At 28.1% G+C, this 27,254-nt stretch overlaps 2 protein-coding genes and 1 long non-coding RNA gene across 7 annotated transcripts; 2 read left to right on the forward strand and 1 right to left on the reverse strand.

The window, feature by feature from the left end:
- Window positions 1-336: 336 nt before the first annotated feature.
- On the forward strand, window positions 337-2,790 carry LOC113553852 (activating signal cointegrator 1 complex subunit 1). 2 transcript variants are annotated; one of them, XM_026957404.1, is made up of 9 exons: window positions 337-583; window positions 743-918; window positions 981-1,059; window positions 1,133-1,242; window positions 1,538-1,689; window positions 1,773-1,936; window positions 2,019-2,170; window positions 2,255-2,397; window positions 2,568-2,790. In XM_026957404.1, exons 1-9 carry the CDS (start codon window positions 561-563, stop codon window positions 2,679-2,681), a joined length of 1,113 nt encoding a protein of 370 aa, XP_026813205.1. In that variant the 5' UTR covers window positions 337-560; the 3' UTR covers window positions 2,682-2,790. The 2 variants fall into 2 exon arrangements, with proteins under 2 accessions (XP_026813205.1, XP_026813206.1); XM_026957405.1 differs by having other exon boundaries at window positions 338-658.
- A 4,876-nt stretch (window positions 2,791-7,666) lies between these two features.
- LOC113551105 (PDZ and LIM domain protein 1) lies at window positions 7,667-25,323 on the forward strand. 4 transcript variants are annotated; one of them, XM_026953141.1, is made up of 13 exons: window positions 7,674-7,926; window positions 11,687-11,875; window positions 15,442-15,590; window positions 16,575-16,815; window positions 22,276-22,428; window positions 22,514-22,576; window positions 22,930-23,018; window positions 23,433-23,465; window positions 24,034-24,178; window positions 24,258-24,299; window positions 24,412-24,444; window positions 25,113-25,154; window positions 25,220-25,323. In XM_026953141.1, the coding sequence occupies exons 2-13, from the start codon at window positions 11,756-11,758 to the stop codon at window positions 25,298-25,300; spliced, it is 1,191 nt and encodes a 396-aa protein (XP_026808942.1). In that variant the 5' UTR covers window positions 7,674-7,926; window positions 11,687-11,755; the 3' UTR covers window positions 25,301-25,323. The 4 variants fall into 4 exon arrangements, with proteins under 4 accessions (XP_026808944.1, XP_026808945.1, XP_026808942.1 ...); XM_026953143.1 differs by lacking the exon at window positions 22,514-22,576 and having other exon boundaries at window positions 7,667-7,926; XM_026953144.1 differs by lacking the exons at window positions 22,514-22,576; window positions 23,433-23,465 and having other exon boundaries at window positions 7,670-7,926.
- On the reverse strand, window positions 16,189-20,670 carry LOC113551106. The gene is made up of 3 exons (XR_003405101.1): window positions 20,295-20,670; window positions 18,379-18,633; window positions 16,189-16,838 (listed from the first exon to the last, which is right to left on the reverse strand). It is a non-coding gene; the product is annotated as an uncharacterized LOC113551106 (long non-coding RNA).
- Window positions 25,324-27,254: the final 1,931 nt, after the last annotated feature.

Genomic DNA, 27,254 nt, shown 5'->3' on the forward strand with positions numbered 1-27,254 from the left:
AGTTATTTATATAGATATATTAATGTCAAGTTTGGATTTTGGAGTTTAAAACTTTGTACTAAATTTTTAAGCCATAGCTATTAAAAAATATATAACTACATGTCTACATAGTAATTAGCGGGTACATAGTAGTAATTAATAAAGTACAATAAGTACTAATAATAGGTAATTTGAAAATTGTTGATATTATTTGATATCGAGTATGGAATATCGATATATTCCGTGATGGTATCAAAATTTAGATATCAATAATCACCTATCACTTATCATTTATTAAGTATTCATAATTCATATCAAGAAGTAATCGTATCACTAGAGATCCTAGGGGTTATCTTCATTCGTGATTAATACGTATAGAGTATCATGGGCTCGTTGGGCTCTATAGTTATTAGTTAACTATTTACCTATACTCTTCAGTTCTTCACTTTCTAATTTTAATCTTTACAGTTTACTTATTAAATATCACTTGTAAATTTATTTGAATCATCACTTAATACAACCACATTAAACATATCTTGACCCTAACAGTGATACATTTTATTTATTTATATTCTCTTGTTATGCCTATAATAATTACAAAAAGGTAAAAGACTACGAATTCTAGGAATTCACGTAGCTCTAATTTTCATGATTTTTTGTAAAGCCTTATAGGACATAGGTAAACAACCTGATAATATTTGTATTTGGGAATGTTGTATTTTCTACTTTGTTGTCTCAAAATTATGGTTCATTATTTTTTTAGGGTATTAAGCGTATATGAAGTGATGGATGTATTACGTCCAAAGATATTGAACATTGATGGTCGACAGTATCGTTTAAATACTGCTGATTGTTGTCTAAATGAATATGATGAACCCGAAACACAAATGTACAATATTGGAACATCTGAAAGACTGCCGTCTTATGTTGAAAGAGATGGTGAGATTTTATGGATATTCCTCACAATGTATGTCTATAAAAAATGTGTTGTATTCTTATAGATATCGATGAAGAAAAATCTGATGATTTAAATATTTACATGGAAGGTGATCGATGTGTACTGAAATTAGAAGCACCAAAGTAAGTTATTATTTAACAAGCTTATAATAATTTATAGCAGAATTATTAAGTATTAATGATTTTTTTATTTTAGTATATTTTATGGTTTGATCATTGGTAGAAATCGAGAAAACCTCAAAAATCTTGAATATCAAACAAGAACTAGAATTAAAATTCCTAATACAAGAGAAAATAATATAATAAGTAAGTTTTTTTTTTAAATTAGTAAGTATAAACTATAAAGTAAGATTTAAGAATCATGTTAGAAATAAAAAGTCAGGTATAATGATACATTTTTGTTAAAATAGAGTAAATATTAAGATTAAATTAAATTGGAATTTCTCTTGGAAAATGCTCTCAATTTTTTCACACTAGATATTTAATTGATAATTTATTTAAATATTAACTTTTCATAAATCTTTGGATTGTATCATTTAATATAATATGCTCAATGTCAATTAAGATATTATTTTAAAACTTGTTATTTTTCAATTTTTAGCTATAAAAGGAGAACAAAGGGCACATGTTATTGCTGCTAAATCAAAAATTGATGCAATTATTAAGAGAGGTCGATTCAAACAGAGTATGACTCATTTTGTGTCCTTGCCAATGGTCAACTCAATAGTGATTGATAACTACTTAGCTTTCAAGGTACCTAAAATAATAAAATTTGTAGTTTTATTGTTGAGTTTAATATTAAATGTTTGTATTTTAAATAATTTTGGATATAATAGAAAATGGTTCTTGACGAATGTGGCCAATGCCATGGTGTTAATGAACTTTTATTTCAAGATCAATTTAAACTTCATTTAACAATTACCTGTTTTGTGCTATGTAATGGAGCAGAAATAAAAAGAGCTATCAAATTAATGGAACAATGTGAAAATACTATAATAAGGTACAGAATTAAAATAATATAATGTATATTATTATCTATAATACATGATTATAAAATTATTGACCTTAAAATTATTCCTTAGGCCTATGAATTTGAAATCCTTAGATGTATTAGTTTCTGGATTAGATTATATGAATGATGATCCATCAGAAGTGAATGTTTTATATGCCAAAGTGGAAAGCCCTGAAATTCAAATGTTGGCAGATAAAATACAAACATTCTTCCAAGATTGTGGTAAATAGAATAAATAATCTTTTCTTAATTCATGTCAGAAACACATTTTTTTTTTTGTTTATAATTTTTTCGTTAAATTTATAGACTTGGCATTACAACCCAGAAATAATCATGTAAAACTTCATATAACTTTGATGAATTCCGGATTCTATGATTATCAAGTTAGTGTTAATGGGAATTCTGGCAAAAACACTCATCTTACATTTGATGCTAGAAAAATAATTGAAGTAAGATTGACAAAATAAATATATAAAAATTTCTATAAATAATCTACTTGAATTAGATTAGTTATTTTCTTTAATAATTTAGTAATAATATCTATTAATAAACTCAATAAACAGTTAGAGTATATGTCAGTTTTAAATTTTAATATTGGTTGTATCATATTTTTTTGCAGAAATTTAATGATTATACATTTGGAACTGTGCAGTTGTCAGATATTCATCTGACCCAACGTCATACGACTGATTCAAATGGGTATTACAAATCATCATTTGTACTTAAACTTTAACCATATAAGAATTTATGTTATATCTACTGAGATTTTAGAAAAATACTCAAATTATTTATTTTGATACAAAATAAATGTTCAAAAAATGTTTTTGAACTTAAAATTTAAAGACTTAACAAATATTTTGTGATTTGTAAAATTGTAACCTTAAAACGTATATTTTATAAAAAATTATCAGGAATAGTATACAATAAACAAACAAATTATAGTTTTAAACTTATATACCATGATTGAATTAAAGAGAGGAGCAGACGCAGTAGAAAAAAAAATAATGTATATTTTGAGGTTAGCTAAATTTTTTCAAGTTGTGGATGCCCTGAACTAATGCCCTGAATAAATAACTTGTAATTATGGTTGTGTTATAACATTGTAGTTTTATCTATTAATTAATAATTCCCAAATTATTCTAATGCTTAGTCATATTAGAATTTTTATCATGTTTTTTTGTTTAGAAAACTTAAATTTCACATTGGGCAATTTTGTGTTATTCATGGTAGGCATATCTTATTTTTATCTATCATACTAAACGTGTTGGAACTTGGGGAAGTTCTATCAATTATAAAATCTAATATTGTAGAATTTTATGAATTCTATCAAATTTTTAAGTGATGAGCAACGCAGGTCTAGTGTCTAAAAGTAATACTACAAATTAATATTTATAACTATCCCAAATTGAGTTTTAAGTGCATTGTTTTATTATTGTATCATTGGATATACATATTTATGTATAGTATTGTATGTAATATAGCGATAAAACATATGAACAATTTGAGTTTTAATGTTAATGAATATTATATTTTTCCCTTAATAATTTTAAGTAGGTATAATCTGTTCTTACAGATAAGGTTATGAAAAGTGGTTACATAATCTATTTAAAATAGATTTAAAGTAGGTAGGAACTATGTAGGGTAAATCTATATTTTTTTGAAAATACATTTGAAATACAACAAATATACAGTGTTAACTATTGACAATAATTTATAGCTTTTAGTAATGTAAATAAATGGGTAGGTAAATGATACATTATACTAATATAAATTAAGAAATATTCTATACAATATAAAATGCAAAATTTTTGTTTTTAAATTTTTAAGGTGCAAGAGAAAATATTGTCAATATATTATAGTTTATATGAAATTGATGTATTAGTAGTAAATACATTTTTAACAAAGTACTTATCAAATATTAAAATAGTAAATCAAATGTTAGTTTACAAGTAGTAACTAAAATCAATAAATCATAAAGGTGAACCATTATTCAATTGTATCAATAATTTAATTTAGCATAGATACCTATAATATTACTATAAAATATTTATAATGATTCATAAGTATTCTTGGAGGAACTTATACAAAATACTATTGAATGAATACAGTTTGCCGAATAGAAAGTAATATATATGTAGCATTGTAGTTACTTATATAGCTATATTATTAAAAATCACAATATTATAATATAATATTTTATACATTATCTCATGTTAATTTTTAAAAGAAAAATAGAAACATACCTATCTTAAATGAAAAATACAAAATACAATTTTAAAATTTACTTAATAACTACCTATACTAAATGTAAAATTAATGCCACTTTACCACTTGCTCAGAAAAAGGTACTAAATGTTTATTATTTTATATAGATATTACTTTTTATAATTGTTTGACCAAAAATGAAAACAACATATTTTTGACACAAAAATATGCTTTCTATTGAAGAAAGATTTTAGTCCTTAGAATATTATACTTATGTAATATTTACAAATTAAAGCCATAATGACTTAATAATTAATTAGTCTAATCTAATAAATGATAATACCTATATCAATTAAGTAGTAATTTTATAGTTTTGGTTGATACATACAGTCAAATAATACAATGAATTACATTTTGAAAATTTTTATTTAGTATTAATAGAATAACTGAAATACGTACTTATTACTGTTAGTATTTTGGCATAATACCCGAGAAAATATATTTTAAAGAACAAGGTGTATTAGATTGAAGTTAATGAATTTATTAGGTGATCAAGGGATGATCAATCGTTGGCTCGAGGAGCTACACTCTGGTTTTTTTTGCCAAAAATATGTAAAAAATTAAGTTTTAATATATATTTTTTTAATTTACGAATTGCAATGAAACCTAAACTTTCATGAACATAACAGATGTTCATAAAAATGGGTTAACTGTGCCAAAAACACGAGTTTATCTGTAAAATATTGGCATTTGACCAAAGGGTTATACTAAATTATGCACTTTGTTGTTTCAATGACAAGTGATTACGATAAGATTATTTAGGTATTTAAAAAGTTGTAGGTATGTATATATATTTATATATTCACTACATTTGATGTTGTAGTGACTGGTGATTGGTCCATACTGTTTATTATAGGTCCAAATTATTTGATAATTTTAGGCTACTTACTAGGAAGTAGGAAATATTTGTATATTGCATTAGCAACATTATAATTTGTTGGTAGTTACCTAATACTAGTCTTTTGTTGTTTAGTATCTAGGTACCTATTCACTTTAGGCATTCACTTATTTGGTAATAAATATAAATTTTAAATTTACTATTACGATGATAATATCTATCAACTATTTGTTTACTCTCTTTGACTCATACGCGACATAGCAAATTTGCATTTAGCAAAATCAATTTTGTACGGTACTAGGTACTAGGTAGGTACTCGTAACTCATTTTGGTATATCGTAAATAAGCCAACGTTAAAACACAAATAATATTCTTGACTTTAAGTTTAATAATAGGTCAATTCACTTTAATATTAAAGCTAATAATAATGTTGCTTTGCTGAACGCAAATTTGCTATACCTGCATGTAAGTAGGTACATATACAACGCTAAAACAGTACCTAAAACAATTAAACAAATAGTGTGCTGGCATCCTCAATTAGTAAAAAATTATATTATGGTTAAGGACTAATTACTTATAGTTGGATGGAAGTACTAGGTAGGTATATAGATTATACGTTACACAATACTAGAATATATTTTAGAAGAGTTGGCACTTAGGGATTCAAATTAATTGTAAAAATTGGAAACCCAATGTTGTTTTAATATTTTTTAATGTTCTATCCTATCCGGCTATCTATCTTTAACCTAACCTTGGTAAATATTAAATATTAGGTTTGGAATAAGTAATACCTAATAATTAACTATGTATAATATAGGCATTAACATTATGATACTTATTCTACGATGTTTTGGAATTTTGGATAAATGTCAAGGTGGCAGACGTAAACAAAATACAAGTACGAATTCAAATAGAACTATATCTGTTAGGAATATTAGAATTGAGGTTAAAATAGATCTTTATATAGTAAGAGTGAGTAAGACTAGTAAGAGTACCTGATCCTAATAGAATTTAAGTTTGTGGATAGAAATTATGGGAGGTAGGTACATGGTAAGTAATGATAGTACATATACCTAATGATGTATCGAGATATGAGGTTGGTGTTTGTGAATATAGGTAAATTTGTATACTTCGAATTTAGATATAACAAAATTAATAATATTTTATAAATTTTAAATTGGATATTTTTGTTGTTGTTTCCGGGAAAATGCACTATAAAGTTCAATTAAGTACAGTATTTAAATTGTGGAGGAACGCGGGGGAGAGGACAAGGACTCCATTACCAACAACAAAAAAAAAATCATTTACAGGTTTCCATTCTAGTTTTATCTCAATCAATAAGACCTTTAAATGTTTAGGTACGTATGTTCTATTTTCTTACTTTAGCATCCCCCTTCTATTTTTTCCCAATTCAAGCACTGATTAGGTGTCTACATAAATTCTAAAAACGTTTAAAGTAAGCAGGTAATTAGCTTTACAATTATTATATTTTGCCTCTGCGCTTTGCAGTGGCGAGACAATTAAACGTGAGTACCTACATAATATTTAAAAATCAGATTTACTTGATATTGTAATTTTTGTATGACTTCACTTCATCAGTTAATTAAAATTTAATTAAGTATATATGCATACAATTTCGGAACGAAGTAGGTATTTCCATTTGGAGTCTTTTTCACTAGGATTATTTTCATGTTACTATTTATTATCATTTTTTTGACTAAGCTTTTATTATTTAACTCTAGAATAGACAGACAAATAAAGACTTAAATGTATAAATTATTATTTCGAGGTATTATTAAAGTGTATTTTTTTAAATTGTATAATATGAAGCAAAAAATAGCTATTATATGTTAATAAACAATTATATAGGTATTATATAAATATAAATATTTTACGGGATATTATGTCTATTATTTAACACAATTTGTAAAAATTCTGAAAAAACCTGATTTAAGGTTTTTAAATACCTTATTATTTTTACGTCTTGTCGTTTATTTATAAATTAATATTTTATGAATTTATCTAGTTTTCTACACACAAGCGTATTACATAGGTACAAGGCCACCAAATTCTTTTTAAATTGTACATGGAACTTTGAAACATGAGTTTATTGTTCAAATGTGTTTAGAATGTAATGTCACAATAAATACAAAATTTGATTAGGTATAAATATTATTGATACTGTTGGTTATCGCACATTTTATTAGAGGCTGATCGTTCCGCATAATATCATTATTAATATAATTATTACGCGATACATGCCATTTCCAGCTATTCTCGTCTTGTGATTGGGAATTGGGATCCCAACAGAAGATGAAAAAAATAGCAATAGCCATAAAATCGATTACGAAACGCAGACCAGGACGAGACCGCAATAATAATAATAATAATAATAACAATAATGAAAACCGTTCGCGATAATAAACCGATGGTATTGCGTATTGGTATACTGCAAACGCGCGCATTTTAAATTTCTTTAAACAACGTTTGGTTTGTTATTTTTTCCGCACGCGACTCTCGTATATATTATATTATTATGTATTTTGGCACGTGTCCCGAGCCCGACCCGTAAGTTGCTCGCGACCCGCGATAGCCGCGTAGTTCGCGAGTCCGTCCATCATTCGCGCAGTGAATTGTGCCGGACCATTGTACGACGACGAAGGCGACGCGGCGGCTGTAAATCGTCGGCCGACACGTAAATTGTAATCGCGAACTGTGCACGTCGTTCCTACAACGGTCCAATCGAATTAGTGATCGATCGCAGTCGTTATTTCCGGTTGCCTGTCCTCCATATCCGGACCATCGCCGCTTCCTCACGGCTGCCGCAGCGGGTTGCAGATCAGCCGCCCACGCGTGCCATATAGCCGTAAACACTGTACATACATATATATATATATAAATAATATATTATACGCACGCATAGTGACAGCGATATATAGGTACGGTCGGCGCCGCACATCATGACATATTATTTATTATTATTGACTCATTGCGGTGGCACGCGAGTCCACGCTCTAAAAATTGGCCGAATACGCGTGCGCTATGTACATTATGATCAATTATTATGTTTGAAAAATATGAAACATACTTAACGGAAACCTCGGAAAATGTGATATAATAATATGTCATGTACAGGATGATTCACCAAGCACGCTGGCCCCTTTAACCCCAAAAATATAGTTATTCGAAATCTGATTTTTGGAATGATTAAATATACTCATAGAGATCAATGATATTTTCAAATTCTTGAGATTTTTCGTGTTACTAAAGGCGTGTTTTGTGAAGATACAGTTGGTACAGATTTCTGTTTTTTAGAACACAATAACCAACTGAGAACCCACTTTTCTGCTGTAAATTATCTAATGGATAATTTTTCTGTAACTGTTTTCATATCAAAATCAAAATTCAAACGAATAGTTTTTGAATTATTTAACATTGCGTAGATATTAAGAATAATGGTATAGGTTCATGGTATTTAGGAAGATATGGGGGTTATAGTGTTTTAAAAATTTTAGTAATTGATATTAATCTATCGACATACTTTTAAAAATGATCTAAGAATAATAAATACTAGATCCAATATCACATTTATTTTATATTTTTGTAAAATTAATATTGAGGACTATTATTCTTAGTATAAACATTTAATTAATTGATGAACTACCAACTGGTTTGAATTTTATGTCAAGCACATCAAAATTTAAAAAAATTAATAAATAATTCACTGTAAAAAGGAGAGTTCTTATTTGAAAATAAAGTAAATAAATACAATTTATATCTCCATATATGATGACACTTCTTTAGTAGTAGAAAAAAATATCAAGAATTTGAAAATAAAATTTTGGGAATATTTAAAAATTAAAATAATCAGAATTGAATAAATTCGTTATTAAAAGAAAAATTGAGGTGAGCATGCTTGGTGAATCACTCTGTGTATAATATCACTAATGACCGGATTTAATTGTACTAAATATACGTCAACTTTTCTATGAAAAATATCTAAAAGTCACATGATAAAATCATAAAATATTAATAATAATTGCATTAAAAAGACATACGATAAATTACTAAATGAAAGTTCGGATTTTAAATCAAAATTAGTTGTATACATTTCTAAATTAAAATAGTATTTTCAGTCACTTAAAATATGTGTATGTATATTGTATATAAAGCAAAAGTGCGTTTGATGTTTAAACTTTTAATTTATACAAATTCGAAATTTGGTTCTCTATTTAGGTAAATTAACATTTAGGTATAATTTCACTATAAGATTGAATAGTCTTTTATAATACTTTATTTTTTTTTTGAGATGTACATAGGCATACATTAATCTATTTATTATTATTTTTCCACTAGAATCTGATAATATTGATTATATTTATGCCGGGCTGCATATAAGTACAGTCATTGTAAATATTTAATGAATCAATACAATAATCTATAATGATCTCTTAAACGTGATTTAGTTGTCATACATTGGTCCATTCAATTATACATTGCAACCCGGCATTAGACTATTATAAGTACCTTATTGGCTGTTTGGTTCTTCTTGTATTAAATACAACACACGAAGGCTCACAATTTAATTGATATCTAGTTTTTTTTACAATGAATTATTAGAAATGATATAATAATTTATACATTTTTTTAAAAATAATTATTTATTGAACCATCTGTTACAAGCTGAACAATTTATAAGCTTAGTTAAAAAAAATAATGATAAATAATAACCATGAAAATCATTGAGAGAGGCTCGGGGTCTCCCTCCCAGTGGAATTACTTCGTCATGAAATTGTATACGCACTTATCACCATATAAAATTGCAAAAATAGAAAAACTACTATACTTAAGTCAAATTCTTGTACATCCATAATTGATCAGAATCGAATTAACAGATGAATAAATAAAATACAACATCAAATAAATCTGGTTTTTAAATATCGCAATCAATATAATATTGTCTTGCTGCTATAGAGGCTTTAGAATAATGTACATTTTAGTAACGCACACTTAATACTCGTATTAGCTGTTAGGAAAACCCATTCGCCACCCAATACCACCACACCCTTAGTTCATATTATTTACAATTGGTATTATATAATACATTAGACAGTCTATTTAGAACCGTATATATGTGCTATATCAGGAGATTTAGATTGTCATAACTCATAGGTATGAACATACCATAATTTATTTACGATTCAAATTCAAAAGATTTTAATATTATTTATTTAACTTCAAGTTGTAGGTATTTCCGTGAGCATGGAGAGTTGTTATTATTATGATTTATGATTTAAAAAATAAACGTCGACGAATTTTCACAGTACAGACATTGCACATCTAAATAACATCGTAACGGTCGCGTGTCGGGAAGGCGGATTTGATGGTGTACCAACCAACCAATGCCGAAATGCTATACGAAACATTTTTTACTTATTTATTTTTTTTAACATTCGTAATTTATTTTGGTTGTGATAAAACAATTTACGAGTACAAACTTTTAAGACATTTTTTGTCATCTAATACCTACGTGCCTGTAAATTATGGTACACGAAATACCTATGTAATATTTTAATCTCCAATCGTGGTACCTATTGAAAGTTAGTCCACGATCGTACCATAGCTTATTATGACACATTACGTCGTGTTTTGGGCGATGATGTGGTTAAGTCTGAATCGCTATTCGGACGTAATGTTTTGAAAACGTCACGTAGGTACGCGTTCCAATCGAATTATAATCACATACACTTAGGATATCGGAACAACTGTTTTCGAATTTTAACTAAGCAGTATTATAGTATCGATCGTCTGTTATTGCCGTTATGGTGTAGTATAATTGCACTTTAGAAAATGTAGTCCGTAGTCGTGAATTTGGAACGCTAATCACCATATTATCCCTTGCAAGAGAGTAGATAAAAACGAACATTATTTACACTATGTATTAGAATAGTACGACTTGCGAGTTGCGATCGTATCTGAATTTCAAAATCTGTCGATGGAAAAGTTTTCCGGCATTACCTTCGGTATTATATAGAATCGCTCTGTATATATACGCCTACGCCGCGGCATCATATGTATACCTAACAATGTTTACCGTGTACACGTTATACACGTTAGCGTTTCGCCTTTGATATTTTTTGGCGTCTGTGTAATAATAAATATATATAATATTATCACCATCACCGCACATAAATTGCGATTCGGTGGCTCGCGCAAAACAATGACGTACATATCATTACATTTTACCTAACCGCACGTTCGTCGGTGGTACCTGTAGCGTACCTATACCTATGTGCCTACACGTCAAATATATTATATTATTATACGTTCTGGGCGGCGGAGGTGTACACACTGCACAGGTGCGAGCAAACAGGCATACACACACTAACACACACGTGTATGCTGTATATATTCATTAAGCGTCGCCATCATAACATAAGCTGTATCTCCCGCTGCAGTAGCACTCTTTAATATTACATTATTGTTGTTACAATAATATGAATTATTATTATATAACATTTAATTAACGTGCCTGTAGTACCTATAATACATCGTACAAACATTACGCGTGTCCTATAAATCGTTTATGATATAGTAACATTCGATTTACGTTTATATTCATGTTGCACCTACAGCTGTTGCATTAGTGACTACTGACTAGCTACGACTGGCCACAGGACGCGGTGACCGGTGCAATCGTAGTCATGGGTTCCAAAAAGCCGAGCACGTGGTCCGTGACGCTCAAGAGAGACGGCAAGTCCCAACCGTGGGGCATTCGGTTGGCCGGCGGAGCGGATCTCAACACGCCACTGATCATAACAAAGGTATGTCATAAAGTATATAATATATATATATATATATAAATATACATAACCTATAACATGAAACCATTTCCGGATTAAGAGTATTATGCTTACAAATCATAGCGATCAGTTCTCTTTTAAACGTCGATTGTTATTGATGCCTGATATTCTGACAGGCGAGGATGATGGTGTGATTTTTAAAACCAAAAAATATGTATTAATATCGTGGTGCTGCACTGCTGTTTATCGAAGATTCTAACTTCCCGTATTTGTCTAGTTAACTTTTTTCTATACTATTTAATTTTGGTTCTGCTGCTCGTCAGAATAAAGATGAGTTATCTGAGTCCTGATGGTCAGGGAGCGATTATATTTTCAATAATTTTACAATTCTTCAAAACTTAGGACTGTTATATTATAGTATATATTACAACTATATAAAAATAGAATTGTTATTAGTTAATTTTTTTAAAAATAGACATTTATCACATCTCCTTATAATTTTCACTATGTTTTTCTTCACAATAGGTACAGAATATTTACTATGTATATTTACAGTCTCCTTTCAAAAAAAAAATATACCTTAAGTTATGCTTGTGTGTACCTATGATTGTTTTCCACCAATATTTTCATGACAAAATACATCAATATCAAAAAACACCTCATAACACAAATAACGCGCCGACGAATCCTTCGATTGTTGTTATCATATAATATAATTGTTGAAAACATAATTTATTTTTTTAGTAGGTACAGTACTCCGATAGGTTTTAGGTATTTTTATTGAAATCTTTGTACATATCATAGATTACTACTGTTGTATTATACACATAGACTAACTTAGGGGTAAGCACAGAGGCTATATTCCCGTGGTCAGCTTTAGGAAATATGGTTTATACTTGAATTTTATCGGTATATATAATAATTTAGCATCGTTAGTGTTTGCAGTAATTATTAATACTACAACTCGTTGTATTTAGGTATTTAGATTTTCTAAAGTTCGATTATTATTTACTAGTTACCTTTAATAGACCACGAAATTTTAATTCTTTTCTGATAATGCGTGTTACTTACAGTTCAAATCATTTTAATTGTATAAACTATAATATTATATAGCTACCTTATTATAGATAAAAAGTGATTTTTTAAAAGTTTATTTTCTATAAAAGTATGAATGTTTTTTTTAAATATTCTTTTACACATAATATGAAGGATATTATCGTTTTTTTTAACTAATTATTGTATTATTTATAAGTATTAAAAGTTTTATGCGCGGAATGGAATATTATATTAGCACAGCTGCTAAGCCCCATAACCCATAAGAAAATTTAAAATGTTGGGCCAACACTCCGCTAATCTAAATATTCTAAAATATACGTCTTATAAATTATAATTAATTAAATATCTGTTTGAAATTCGATATTTTTATGTTGAAATTCTCAGAAAAATATTCTGTTTCGACTTTCGGAATATAAAATTGAAAATGTATGTATGATATATATTATTGAAAAAAGTAGAAACTTTAAAAATGATGACGATAAAAATATGTATAAATTGTTGTTTTGTTATGACTTAAAATTATCTAAAACAAATATTTCAAAAACGTTGTCTTTTTAAAAAAAAATTAGTGTTTATCTTTAAACGAATCACCTTGTATAATATTATATTATGTTAAAAGTTAAACAGTTATAGTTAAATGTTTACATTTACTTTTTTTTATTCCATATATACTCGTACACATATGGGTATACCACCTATTATAAGATGTAATAAAGTAAAAAATATATATTTTAATATATTCTGTTATCATTATTCACTATGCATTTTTAAACCTAGACACTCAAAGCTACACGGAAAAAAACAAATTAAAACGTTTAATGTATTTGAGCCAAAACTTATAACTTCAGAATTTTCAGTCGTCTTATTTTTAATACTCCGTAACAGAAGATGTCTATACTTGCCAAAATTTAACCATTTAAAAATACATATGTGAGTTTTAATGATATTAGGCTGAAGTCATTAATTTAATCGTTGAAATAGAAACGTGTACAAAGATGTGATCTTTACGACGTTATCAATGCATTTTTATATGATGCAAAATTAATTTTTGGTACTTATAATAATATTTAAATTTATGGTTAATAGTTTAATATAAAAATAAAAAAAGACAAATAATATTCTGATTTTGATTGTGTACAATTAAATTTAATAATAACTCTTAGAACATTGTCATATTTTTGTGAGAAAGGTTTTGTAATAGTCATGTATTTTTTTAAACGAACTATTTTATCGCAGGTACCATTTAATTATGTCTATTTGCTTAAAATTACAGACATAGTAAAAATCTTGGCTATGACATAAAAATGTCATTGTAATTTGTATCGTATAGTGTTGTATCAAGTTACAAATAACTGTTGAAAAGATAATTACACATATTTTAATATTTTACCCGTTGATCGACTATATAATTATAATACTGCAACACATCCAATGGCGGGTCCGATGAGAGGACAAAGCGAGCCTCTCGCAACACACAGATCTCATTGTCCTTAATACTAGATTTTATTTAATCAGTAATCATGTTGACTTCAGATTTTCTCCACAATCAGTTTTATTTTCAAGCGATAAATTCTTAAGTTAAAAGTAAAAAGTTTTGAGAGAGTGTTTGCTTACACTTTTGATATTCGTTATTAATAGTACTATGGGTATACTTATGGCGTGAAGTTTTCCATTATACATTTATTATAATAACAATAAACATAATATTAACGGGTATAATATATTAATGATTTGTACAACGTTTATGACACGATATTTTTGTAATAATGGACAAAAATAGATGGTTTTATTTCAACCATGGTGGGAGTTGGTTAAAAACGAGCTTATACAATATATTGTAGGTCATTCAGTCATTGGGTACATATTATTATACTAATATGTTACTTCCGTAAACCTCACACATATAATAATTTAGTAAAAATATGTACAATATAATGTAGATTGTAGGTAGAAGTATATAAATATTTAACTATACTATACTACCTATATATACATAGATCCGACAGCGCGTCCAGTTTACCTCGTTTTACCGTTAATTACTACATGTGTATTATATACCTGTCTCCTTCTAAATGCATGTGGGTACAATCAATATAGGCTAAGTAAATGTCTCGGAAAGTATAATGTTTGCGTGTCTGTTGAACGACAGCGACTTCAGGGAGCAGTCAGCACAAAGGCATTTGAACATATGGGTTGCAATACAGTTTTAATATATTATATAGGTACAAAATATTTGGTCACATTATATTATGTACCTATGAAACGTTGAACTTTAGTTTACTTAACACATACACACACACACACACACACACACACATACACATTTCTGGTATATACGGTCACACGTGTCGAACATTAGTCATATAATCAATATATATAAAAGAGCAAACAAATTTTTTAATCGTGTCTTTTGGTTTTGGCGTATTACATGTACGATATATAATCGTTATTATTATATGACAACAGTATTAAGAAACAAATTCGATCGAAAATGTTCATAATTTATTTTCATGCGCTTGTTTTATGTTTAGGTCTACGCCAGATCACCCAGTGAAAGTAGCCTGAGAGTAGGTGACATCATACGGAAGATCGAGGTATACGACGCTCGAGACTTGAGACATTTGGACGCGCAAAATTTGTTTGGCAACGCCGACCAGTCGATAACATTAGTTATACAAAGGTACTATAATAATTAATATATTATAATATAAACGATCGGAGATTAATAAACTAAATTGTTAACCGCTACGGTGTTAGGTTTACTGCTTATATTATTGAAATGATTGAAACCGTCATCTGTCAACATGTTTTTGGGTATTAGAGTATTGTCAATTACAAATTTGTATGTAAATAAATATTAATATTATAAAGTTCAATTGTTTGTATGTTTGAATACGCTAATCTCAGAAACTACCGGACTAGGATGATGTTTTATAAACTTGACAAGAATTTCGTTTTAGATCACGAAAATCGAATAATTTTTTTGTGTATACTCGTATTATTTAGTTGTAAATGGTTACAGAAATAAAATTGGTATAGAATATCCGATAAATGTTGTTGAGAATTTTTTTTAAATAAAAAAACATAATATTAAATTTATTGTTGGTTATTAACAACAAATATTATTAACAAAATGTAATGTCCTTATTCCTTGTGTATGTATGTTAAAACGAGTAGCTTATAAAATTAAATGATTGTCAAACAATTTGGACAAAACTTTCAAAGATTGTTTTTAGAAATATCAGGAAAGTTTAGAGAGTATTTTTAAATACGTTAAAAAATATACCAAGTGATGTATTTAATGGACCATAGGTTGATTGCTCATATACATATCTAGTATTAATATATTATACATAAGTTATGTATTTAAATATTTTTTGTTGATGATAGGCAATAGTTCAGATTGGCCAAGATGTTCTGTGATATAAGATTTATAATTCCCACAAAAACGGTGGATGTTGACTTCACCTGTTATCAGTTATAATCGTGTTTATATATCATCTGTGTAGTTCATATACTTACACAATATTAATATGAATCAGATAATACATATTAGTTATTTGTCACGACCGTGTCTCCCCGACCCGTTATTTTTTTTGTATTTTTTACACAGACGTTTAAATCGTAATGTCATTAATCATTACAATATTATATCATATCGCAGGGACGCTCCTCAGTTCAACGGCAGTAGCAGCAACAGCAGTCCGATCCCGGTGACCAATAACCATCAACTCAACCATCAGCAGCACGTCACTGCGCGACCAATCGGCAACGGTCTGTACGGTTACGAGCGGTCCGCCCAGTCGCCCGTCAACAATTTCTGCCGCTTCCCGCCGTCGCTGGTCGACAGCGCGTCCCCGCACGACTGGGACGAGTCGCACGACACCGTGGCGCTCGACCAACAGGTGAGAGCGATGTTCTCTGTGTACTGTAGAGTAGAATATATATTGTTATGATTTTATTAATAACCTAAGTCGGTGCTTGCATCTTCTCGGACGTGATGTGTACACCATACACGATTCACGGAACTAAAATTTCTTAGACTTAAGCGGAAGGGCGGGTAGTTGGATCATTGTGCAGGATTAGGAATTGTGTAAGAGAAAATTTATCGTCTTAAAAAAATCTATACCAGTATAATTTTATAGTTTATTTTTTCACGTAAATATGTGTTATACACTTATATACCTACCTATTAAGAATAGGGTAATAGACGGCGGCTAATGTTTAATCTTGGTTCAAGTTAATTAATCATTGTCATTGCATGTATTTATCCTATTGATGTATTTTTATATATTTAAAAAGTCTCCTCGTCCGGAAGCATTCACCAACAATCACGAGGACTTCCCCAAGTAGAATAATTTCCACAATTTTATTATTATTTATTTCGCATCACATAATATATTCGATAAATTTGAATTTTATTTAATAAAATTCTACAGGATATGAACCAGATCTCAGTCTATAACTTTTATAGACCAAATTACTAAGTACTAACCTAATAACTGACCTAGAATGCCTATGACAATATTGTCAATATGACGTATTATTTACTATAGCCTAAAAGCATACCTACTGTTATAAAAATATGATATAATATAATAAAGTATAACCTACTAGAGCAGTTCAGCTCGAATATAAATTTAAAACTCTAAATTATTGCGAAAGAGTGAAAGAGAGTCAGATAGATGGAGTGCGAATAATAGAAAGAGGTAGTAGCGTGGAGACTGTGTAAACACCGCCGAAAAAAAACACACATTTGACGTACCACGAGTGACGAAAGTTATTTTAGAGTGACGAAAACATGTTCCAAGGTAAAAATTAAAAATTGTAAAAATTAAATTCACGAAAACCGTTTAATGACATAATATACGTTCCGGGTGTTGTCTGCGAATATTGGAGGGAGGGGTTGACAGTACAAAAATAGCCTGGCTTTTAATTTGCAGGGATAATTTCACGTTTCATAAAATTACGTGTTCCCCATCATCATAACATTTTATGATATATATATATTCAAGGTGATTCTCTAAAGGTGAACATTCATTTTCTCGTTAAGTATTAGATAATGTTTTTGGAAACATTTTTAAATAATTAACTAGTCTTTAAAAAATCAATTTTTTTGAAAAAATTTTCAATAAAAGTTTTGGTATTTTTTATTGGTATATAATTCTTTAAACTATAAGTTTTAATTTTTTTTTTAATGACACTATAGTAATATATATTTATATTTTTTCTAATTAAAGCAGACTAGTTTTATATTTGAAATCGAATTTTGAACGAGTAGTTATAGTTATAAGCATTATTCAAAAAAGTAAAAAACAACTTAAAAAATGAAAAATAAAATAATATTCAAAAAATTTTGTCTTTAATAAGTTAAAATAATATGCAAAAAATATTTCCAAAAACATTTATATATTTTTCGATTTAATGAGTAATCATGTGATCACACTGTATATAAAACTCACGCTTACATTGCTGTTAAAATTCTTCGTTGCAGTTGGCATGAATAATAATTGATTTTTAATGATTTTTCTCGGGTGTAGCAATAGTACTGTATCAGCAGATAAAAGTTGCTTCGATTCATACAGACGACTTCTTCACAATATCATCCCAGAATATAATAGGTATTTTTTCTTTTAATTTTTGAATTTTTATTTGATCATTTTTGTCAACGAATAATTGTTACAAGTTACTTAGCTAAACAATGGTTTTGGAGTTCAATTACCCTGTAAAATAAACACGTACCTATCAATGAGTAAGTAGAGGTAAACGGTAAAATTATTTCCTAATTTATTGTACATTCTGATATTGGTTTAAGCCATTTTGTGATACTAAAATTGTGTTTGAAAAACAACCATTTACCATTTTTATACTATTATACCTACTATAATACGTTCGTTATAATATTCGATTTTTTTAATATCGAATAATAATTACAATTTATGAGTTGGTATAATTTTCTAAGTTGGAAATGTATTGCTTTAAACGTCAAAAAAAAAAATCCTAGCCAAATTTCAATAAAATCAATATTTTAGTATTCATAAGATAGTTTTAATATATAGGTAGGTACTTAAAAATAATTCAAAATAATTCAATATGAAATTTTTTGTCGTTACATGTCCTTAAAGTGAGTACCATTTACAATTATCTGGATGGTCGAAATACTTAAGTATAAATATTAAATTAAATTCATGACATAATTGTATTTTGTATTTATTTATTTAGTTATACGATAAATTACTGAAATGTATCAAGTCTATATAAATAATATTAGCTGATAAGCAAAAATATTGATATTGATATGACCGGTATTGGCAGTATTGTGTTTTATATATTTTATAATTTATTGTACATTCTGATATTGGTTTAAGCCATTTTGTGATGTTAAAATTTTGTATTATTTTAATTTCATGGTTGGTATTCAATATTGATATTTTGAAATAACAATGGTAATAAATAATTTTTTGTCGTTAAACAAAATATGAATAAGGTATAGTGGAGTTTAAAAAAAATACATTATATTAGAATTTGTAATTTTATTTTGGCACGTACATAGTTAAAGGTCGTTTAAGCAGTTAGCACACATCTAAAAATATCTTTTTAGTTTTATTTTTTGTTAACTTAATAATAAACCGTTTGTACATTAATCGCTATGACATTTTAATCAAAACTCGTTAGTACCTATTTTTTCATACAATTTGAATTACTTACTTTGAATATTTTTTTATTATATACCAAATAACCGTTCTTACTATTGTAATTTAGTAGAATTTTGATGTACATGCGGTGTATCACTACACAGTTTTCGTATGGAACTTTTGTTGACAACATATAATATAATGTGACCTACTGGCAATTATTGGCGAGTTGTAAAACGATTTAGACACAATTGAAATAATTGGCAACGAACAAAAGTCCTGTGATACGTTACGTCATCAATTATTCAGTCTAGTTACTAGACTCTAGTAATTTGTTATCGTTCAATAAAACTATCTTAAGATTAATCTCAACATATACGTCATGATATTTGAGATAGATCGTGTCGGGGTATCTAAACTTCAAAAAAAAAAAAAAAAAAATTAACAAAATCGCTACAAAAAACACAATCAAGTGATTCTTGGCTAAACCTCATTTACGATGCGATTTGATATTGTGATAGGTAATACAACTGTGTTATATTATAAATTATAATTTATGATTTACTGTAAACGGTTTTATTTACGAATAGTGTTTTCAATTCGAATTAATAATAATATTGTATACCTAATATCTGCGTATTAGTTTACGGTTGGTTATTGAAATTCCCCAAAAATATGTATTATATTATTTAGATTATCATCGAAAACGATAATTTCTATGATTTTTTTTTATCTTAATGAATACTCACTTTTGACGTTTCTTCGAGATCGAGTAACGCGGTTTCTCCTCGTTTCGAAGATCAAACGGAAATAAAAATCGTGTTTTGAACGTATTGTGCAACGAATGTCTAATCGTGACACCACGCGCCGGTTGTCCGGCAATATCTCGGGACGACCGTAGTAATATAGTTCAACTTTCTAAGACCAATATTTTTAAATTTGGAAGGGATGTGATGAGTTACGTACAAACATATTATAATATGCTCTTGCGAGCCTTGGGCTAAATAGTCCAATGGAACAACATGTTTCGTGTCGCAAAACAAAATATAACACGAATAATTATGATGAAATTTATTTTGTTGAATTATTTTGGATATGAACCAAAAACACACAGGGTTATTTTTAAACCCCTTTCCGCGGTAAGACCTCTGACTAATCTAAAATGTGTAAGTACCTAGACTAGAATACTTTCTATGTAGTATGTATATATAGAAAAAATGAAAATTATTTGATGTATAGGAAAATTAGTTAATTAAAAAATCTTAAAAGACAGTATAAAAGATAGTGTTTTATATATATTTGATTATTATTCACTCACTGCATTTAACACCTAAATGATTCAAATAAAATTAAAAAAAAAATTAACGTATAGCATGTTTACATTAAATCAAGGAAATGATTATAAATTATAATAATTATTTATAAAATTATACCTACAAGCTACAAATGTAAAATATATCTGTGCATGGTTATTTATTTTAAATTACTAAAACTATTTGAATTATTTACTAAATTAAGTGTAATTATTCATGGTGTCATATTTTACACCCATTAATCTATCAAATAAAGTTTAAAACCTTATTTAAGTTTTATAAATGGTACCTACCTACTCAAATTTGTAAAATCATTATTACAGAATTCAAGAAATCTAATATTTACTTATTTATATTTTATATTATAACGTGTTAAAAGTACATAATAAAATATGATAAAATTTAGATAAATTTAATTAATTCATATAACTAATCATTATTATTTTATATACTATGCTTACATAAAATATTACCCATATGTTCTGAGCAAAACAAAATATATCCTTACTTAAATACATCCTTATACCTATTGTAGTTATGGAATAAGATAAAATGACAAACGTTATACATTATTAACAAAATTCGGGAATTTATGCGTTTATTAATAATTTATTAATATTTAATAATATAACTGTTTATTAAAAATATCATTAAATGCGTGTCAGGGTTTGCAGATCGAATAATACCGTTAAAAATAACTACATAACACTATCGCCGCTCGACATGAGAATAATTATATCAACGCCCGTCCTCGAAATTGATAATAAATACAAATTTCGAGGAATGTCGCGAAATTTGTATAGTATCAAATTAAAATCGCTCGTGCATAATAATAATACAGTCTCCTCCTAGCCCATGGAAAAACGTCCGGTTGTTAATTTTAGAAGACCCTCGTAAGTACCCCGCGGAGTCTGCCAAGCCGCGTGGGCGATTCCCACACTATATGTTAACTGGTACACACCGACCAAGACGAAGCTCGCAGTCGAAGGGAAACCGTTGAAACCGAAAGCAACCAACAATATCATAATACAGTCCAAGTTTTCATCCTAGTGTTACTGTGAATATATCTATACCCGCATAATATAATATAATTCATTTCTACTTTAAAAACAAATAAATAAATAAACTTTCAAAATGATGATGTCTCACATTGATCCGGAACAAAACGTTTACGAGCCCGAAAACGCTTTGCTATGGGTAAGTTTCGGATACTGCTTATTTTGTTTAGCATCGGTATCGATAATATACCGCGTACATTTCAAAATTTATGGCCTACGATCGCGTGGTTTGCATAACCTGATATTATGTCGCGACGCGTATTTACGAACAGATTCGCATGGAAATATACGGCGGACAGATTGTTATAACGCCCGAAACGTTTTTTTCGTAATAATATCACGTTCAATTGGGTTTTCAGCCGTACAGAACGAACCCGTTGGTTTTGCCCGGAGCCAAGGTCAAGAGGGATCCACCAAAGACCGAGTCGTACTTACGCCACCATCCCAACCCGATGATGAGAGCGCATCCGTCACACCACGATCAACCCATGGACACGCTGATGAAACAAAAGGTAAGCGCTATCTACAACTATCGGGTATAAAAAATATACGGTCACGGGATAATATGACGGTCCTATATATGCATACAATTGATAGGTCACGGACACGGTGTTGCAACGGATAAGCAGTGAGGAAGCCAGGACAAGACCCGGTAGACAGGTTAGGGATCCTATACAATATATACATATAATATGTATATGTTATATATTATATGTAATTACTTATCTGTGTCGTCCTGCTTAAAGTGTACATTTGATGATGTGTTCGGCCAAAGTAAATAATAATATCTGTTTTGTTTTATTATTATGGGTACCTATACGATATAAGTACCTATGTATGATATTTTATTACTATAACAAACACGGTTAAATATTATAATTTTTTTTATTGGCCACGCGGCCTTTTGCCTAAAAAAATACGGACCTTGGGAATTTCGCTTGTTGACTTATGTGCTTTATCGATAATATTTCCCCTTATAGATTTTAGGTTTAATATATAATTTTTTTTTATAGGTGGTACACAAACAGTTCAACTCGCCAATCGGCCTTTACTCTGAAGAAAACATCGCTAATTCAATCAAATCGCAAACAGGATACACTCCGTAAGTTTTTTAAAAATAATTTCTTATTTCATTAGGTTTGAGATAGAATTATTTAAATAGATTTTCGCCATAATATTATAATTATTCATGTTGGCAACGAACTATATAGTGAATTAGCGATTAATATTTTTGACCTTGAACACGTTGCCATAGCAATCGATCATAAATTTCAAAAAAAAAAATATATTCGCGAGGGGTTTTGTTTACACATTATACGCATATAGTCTATGGCTATTTATATACTACACTAGAGAACTGGCCCAGTGAATTTTATCTGCCCGGTGCCTCTATTTTTGTTCCGTCTGACCTAAATTGACTAACAAACGTTTCAGCGGTCTTAGTTGGTCAGTAGTTATATATAGTTAAAGTTAACGACCAAAGTTCAACCATTTAATTGTGTAAACTAATGTTTAGGGAAGAGGAAGAAGAGAAATATGGTCGTTTGAGGTAAATAGATGCATGAAGCATGTGTGAGGTAAAACGCATTTTGGCAAGGGAATGTTATTAGCAGCATGTAACTTAGTTAAATATTAAGTTAAACTTAGGTTTACGTGGACTCATAGAAACACTAGTCCTTGCATATTGCTATAAGAACTAGAGTAAGAAATCAAAGGAAATAATCTAAAACGCTTTTTTATGGATTATATTTAGTGCCTTAGTGGTCTATTTCTAAACACGGCATAATATGGTAGTTGGACTAATGATTTTGCTTATTTTATGATCAAAGAACTCGTACTGCATATCTAATCTCAGTATTTTCATTGACCTATCCTTCCTGGAAACCAAAACCAATCTCAAACACAACCATCCATCCTAGTAAATTCCGCTATTAATCCTGCATATATCTATCTATATGAATACTGACTAACACAATTGTAATAAAAAAAAAAGATTCTAACATTTCTTCTGTTTTTCTTTTTCTTTTGACTTAAACTATATATTTCTTCTTCACACATTTCTTTACTAACACCTTCCCCCTCGAAACTTTCCCCCATTTTCTGACCACGACATATAGGCACAAGAAAACAGTGCAGTACGATCCAGCTAAATCTGAAACGTATAAGGCGATCCAAGAATCAGAACACGGAGACTTCCACGCTCAAGAGATATCGAAGCCAGTGCAACCGAAAGTATTTACGCCTGTCCAAGGAACTGTAAAAGTAAGTTCGATTGTTTTATATATCGTCTATTATTTTCTTGTATTTCACAACCGTTTATATTTTTCCATTGTATTTACAGAAAGCTCCGATTAGCAACGGCCATGGCCATCAAAATCATAATGTAAGTATTTTCAAGTATAATAAACATATCAATTATCTAAATATTAAAGAGAATTTTTTTTTTTTTATTCATTGTTACAAATAAATAAATGTATGATTATTTAATTTTTCAGAAGTTGTCAGCTCCCTATCATCCAAATCCAGGAGTAAGTACATATAATGTTATTATTACTTTATTATTTTAAACTTCTCACTTCTTAAATTCAATTTTTACCTACTGAATAATTTGATAATTTGTCTACTTCAACACCGGTACACTGTACACCACAAATAATGAATAAAACTACTTATATAATATTTTTTAATTTTATTTTTTAAAAATAAATCATGATTAAATTAATAGTTACTGTTAATTTTAACTTTAAAAGTCTTAACGTTTATAATTATTATAATTGATAATTATATTATTATTATTTATAATTGATTTTATTTTAGTTATCTAATGAAAAGATTAATATAATTTTGAATCAAATTTATCAAATTTCTATTTAAAACAAATGGTATTACAATTTTTGTATTAATTTGTTTAACACATTTTATTTGGTAGTTAAATTATTTGAAATTATATTAATTAAAACACCATTTTAAATACAGTGTGAAATATATTTTGGAATAATACCAATCATAAAATGTATTTTCAATCAAAATTCGATTATTTATATAATAATATTATGTTCAAATAAAAATATTCAGTTGACGATTTATTATTTGTCACTAGAACGGATGGCTAATTTAGTTTTTTAACTTTTTGATTATTTAAAATTATTAAGTTACGATAGTGGGTATAATTATTTTATTTATTTGTCCTCTATAGCGTGTATCTCCACAACCTCATCCGACTGCGCCACACCCAAATGTAAGTGTTAATAATTTAGTTTTTACAATAGAATAAATTGGTATAATCCCGTGGTGTTTTTACAGGCCAATTACGTTTCCACTGAAGAAATTCATCAAAGCGGCAGTTTCAAGCGCTTGATGCACATGGTTATGACCGAAAACTAGGTGTGAAACTCAAAATAAATAAATAAATAAGCTATTCAATTATTACATTTAAATTTTAATAGTGTAAGACAAAAATGTTAGAAAAGAGATGTGTATTATTTAAATCATTTAACATTTTTATACTTTCGTCTGTATATATTTATATAAATTGTTATCGACAATATTAATTTATTACTGTGACTAATATATAATAGTTTAATATACGTAATAACAAACGTAAATTATTATTATTATTATTATTATTATTATTACATATTATTATTGTTATTACTTATTATTGTTATTATTATACGCAATTTACTTAAAAATTGTTGAGTGTAGAATCTAGTCACACTTATAAAAAAAAATTAGACTAACAATCTGAATATTATAAAACTATGTTATATAATTTATGTTATTTTCAGATATTACATAATCTGTTATGTTTAAAAATTAAATAAATAAATAATTTTATTTATCATATCATATTAATAAGATTTTATTGTTTATTTTTAGTAAGTATGGGATTTAAAAATCCACCAAACGTATATATAAACGTGTGAAATATGAAATAAAATAGGAGTATTTAAGCGAGTATACTAGTCTTCAGTACAAATAAACAAAGAATATTCAGTTGAAGATTAAATAGTATCTATACATCACGATAATTTGAGCCGTTGTATGCACATACGAAAAGACGATTTAGTTTTGAAAATTTTAAGACTTAAAATCAAAATTAAATAGGTAATTATTTTATAATATAGGTAATTTAGTGAATTTTTTTTTTATTTGATTTTTGTATTAGGTTATTTATGATTTTAATTATTATTAGTTTAGAAATCGGAATATTTATGAAAATTATATACTTATATGTGTTTAATATTTATTTACGTGAGTTTTTTCCAATCAATGATAATATATAATATATTTAAAGCTAAAATGAAACTATACAAATAAAACAATAACTATATAACTACTTATAGTGTTTATTATAATACATTGAAATTCAATATTGTATAGACAATGGCCTAGATATTAGATTACGAAAACAATAATAAAATAATAATCATAAAAAATTAAAACAAGCAATATTTAAAATTTAAAATGTATAACGAAAATACTAACGTATTATTGCGTCCTATCCAATCGGATTTTTGATAAAAAATCTCACCTTTTCTATTATTATTAAAAAAAATATCGAGATGGAAGTGGTTTTTTTACATTATCCGTTGGAGAGGTGGCGACAGTAACGTCGTGACGCTCTATTAAAATGGAGCGTATTTAACGACTCGTGGTTTCTGGGATCAAGACAATATTTTATTTTTCACATTTTATTATAGGGCGAGCCACATTAAAATCCCAACAGGCATCATTACGTTTCATCGTACGGAAGAAGTCACGCTCAAATCATTGGAATATACTTCAATGAGACGTTTGTCGACTTATACAGGACTATATTTATGTATGACTATATGATGTAATTATAGGTATAATATGAGGAACCAAATGAGTGAAAAAAAAACTGAGTGAACTGTCTGCATTTCATCACCAACTCGATTTTTATTGAGTTTACAAATTGTATACAGTTGATATTATCTTTTTACTTAAATGTACTATACTACTATAGGATAATATTACTATATATTACTATATGATATTTACCTATCTACTATTTAGTGGTATTCTTTTTTTGATATATTTAACGAATAACGGCACTTCGACAACTTTGAATATAATACCTTTATAGGTAATACCTTTATCTATTTTAAATAGCTGCACTTATGTTTTTGGTTAATATTTGTAATTTAAAAAAAAAAATGTAATGTTATACTTTTAATATTAACAAGTATTCTACCTTACCAGGTAGAATCTTAAAAATATATCATGGTGATTTTTTATTAATTTTCATTACAACTTAAATTTTTAATTCCTTCATACGTATTGTACTATATCTATTAGTAGTATGTAATATTAT

This window comes from Rhopalosiphum maidis, chromosome 2, assembly GCF_003676215.2.
Source record: "Rhopalosiphum maidis isolate BTI-1 chromosome 2, ASM367621v3, whole genome shotgun sequence".
Taxonomy (NCBI): domain Eukaryota; kingdom Metazoa; phylum Arthropoda; class Insecta; order Hemiptera; family Aphididae; genus Rhopalosiphum; species Rhopalosiphum maidis.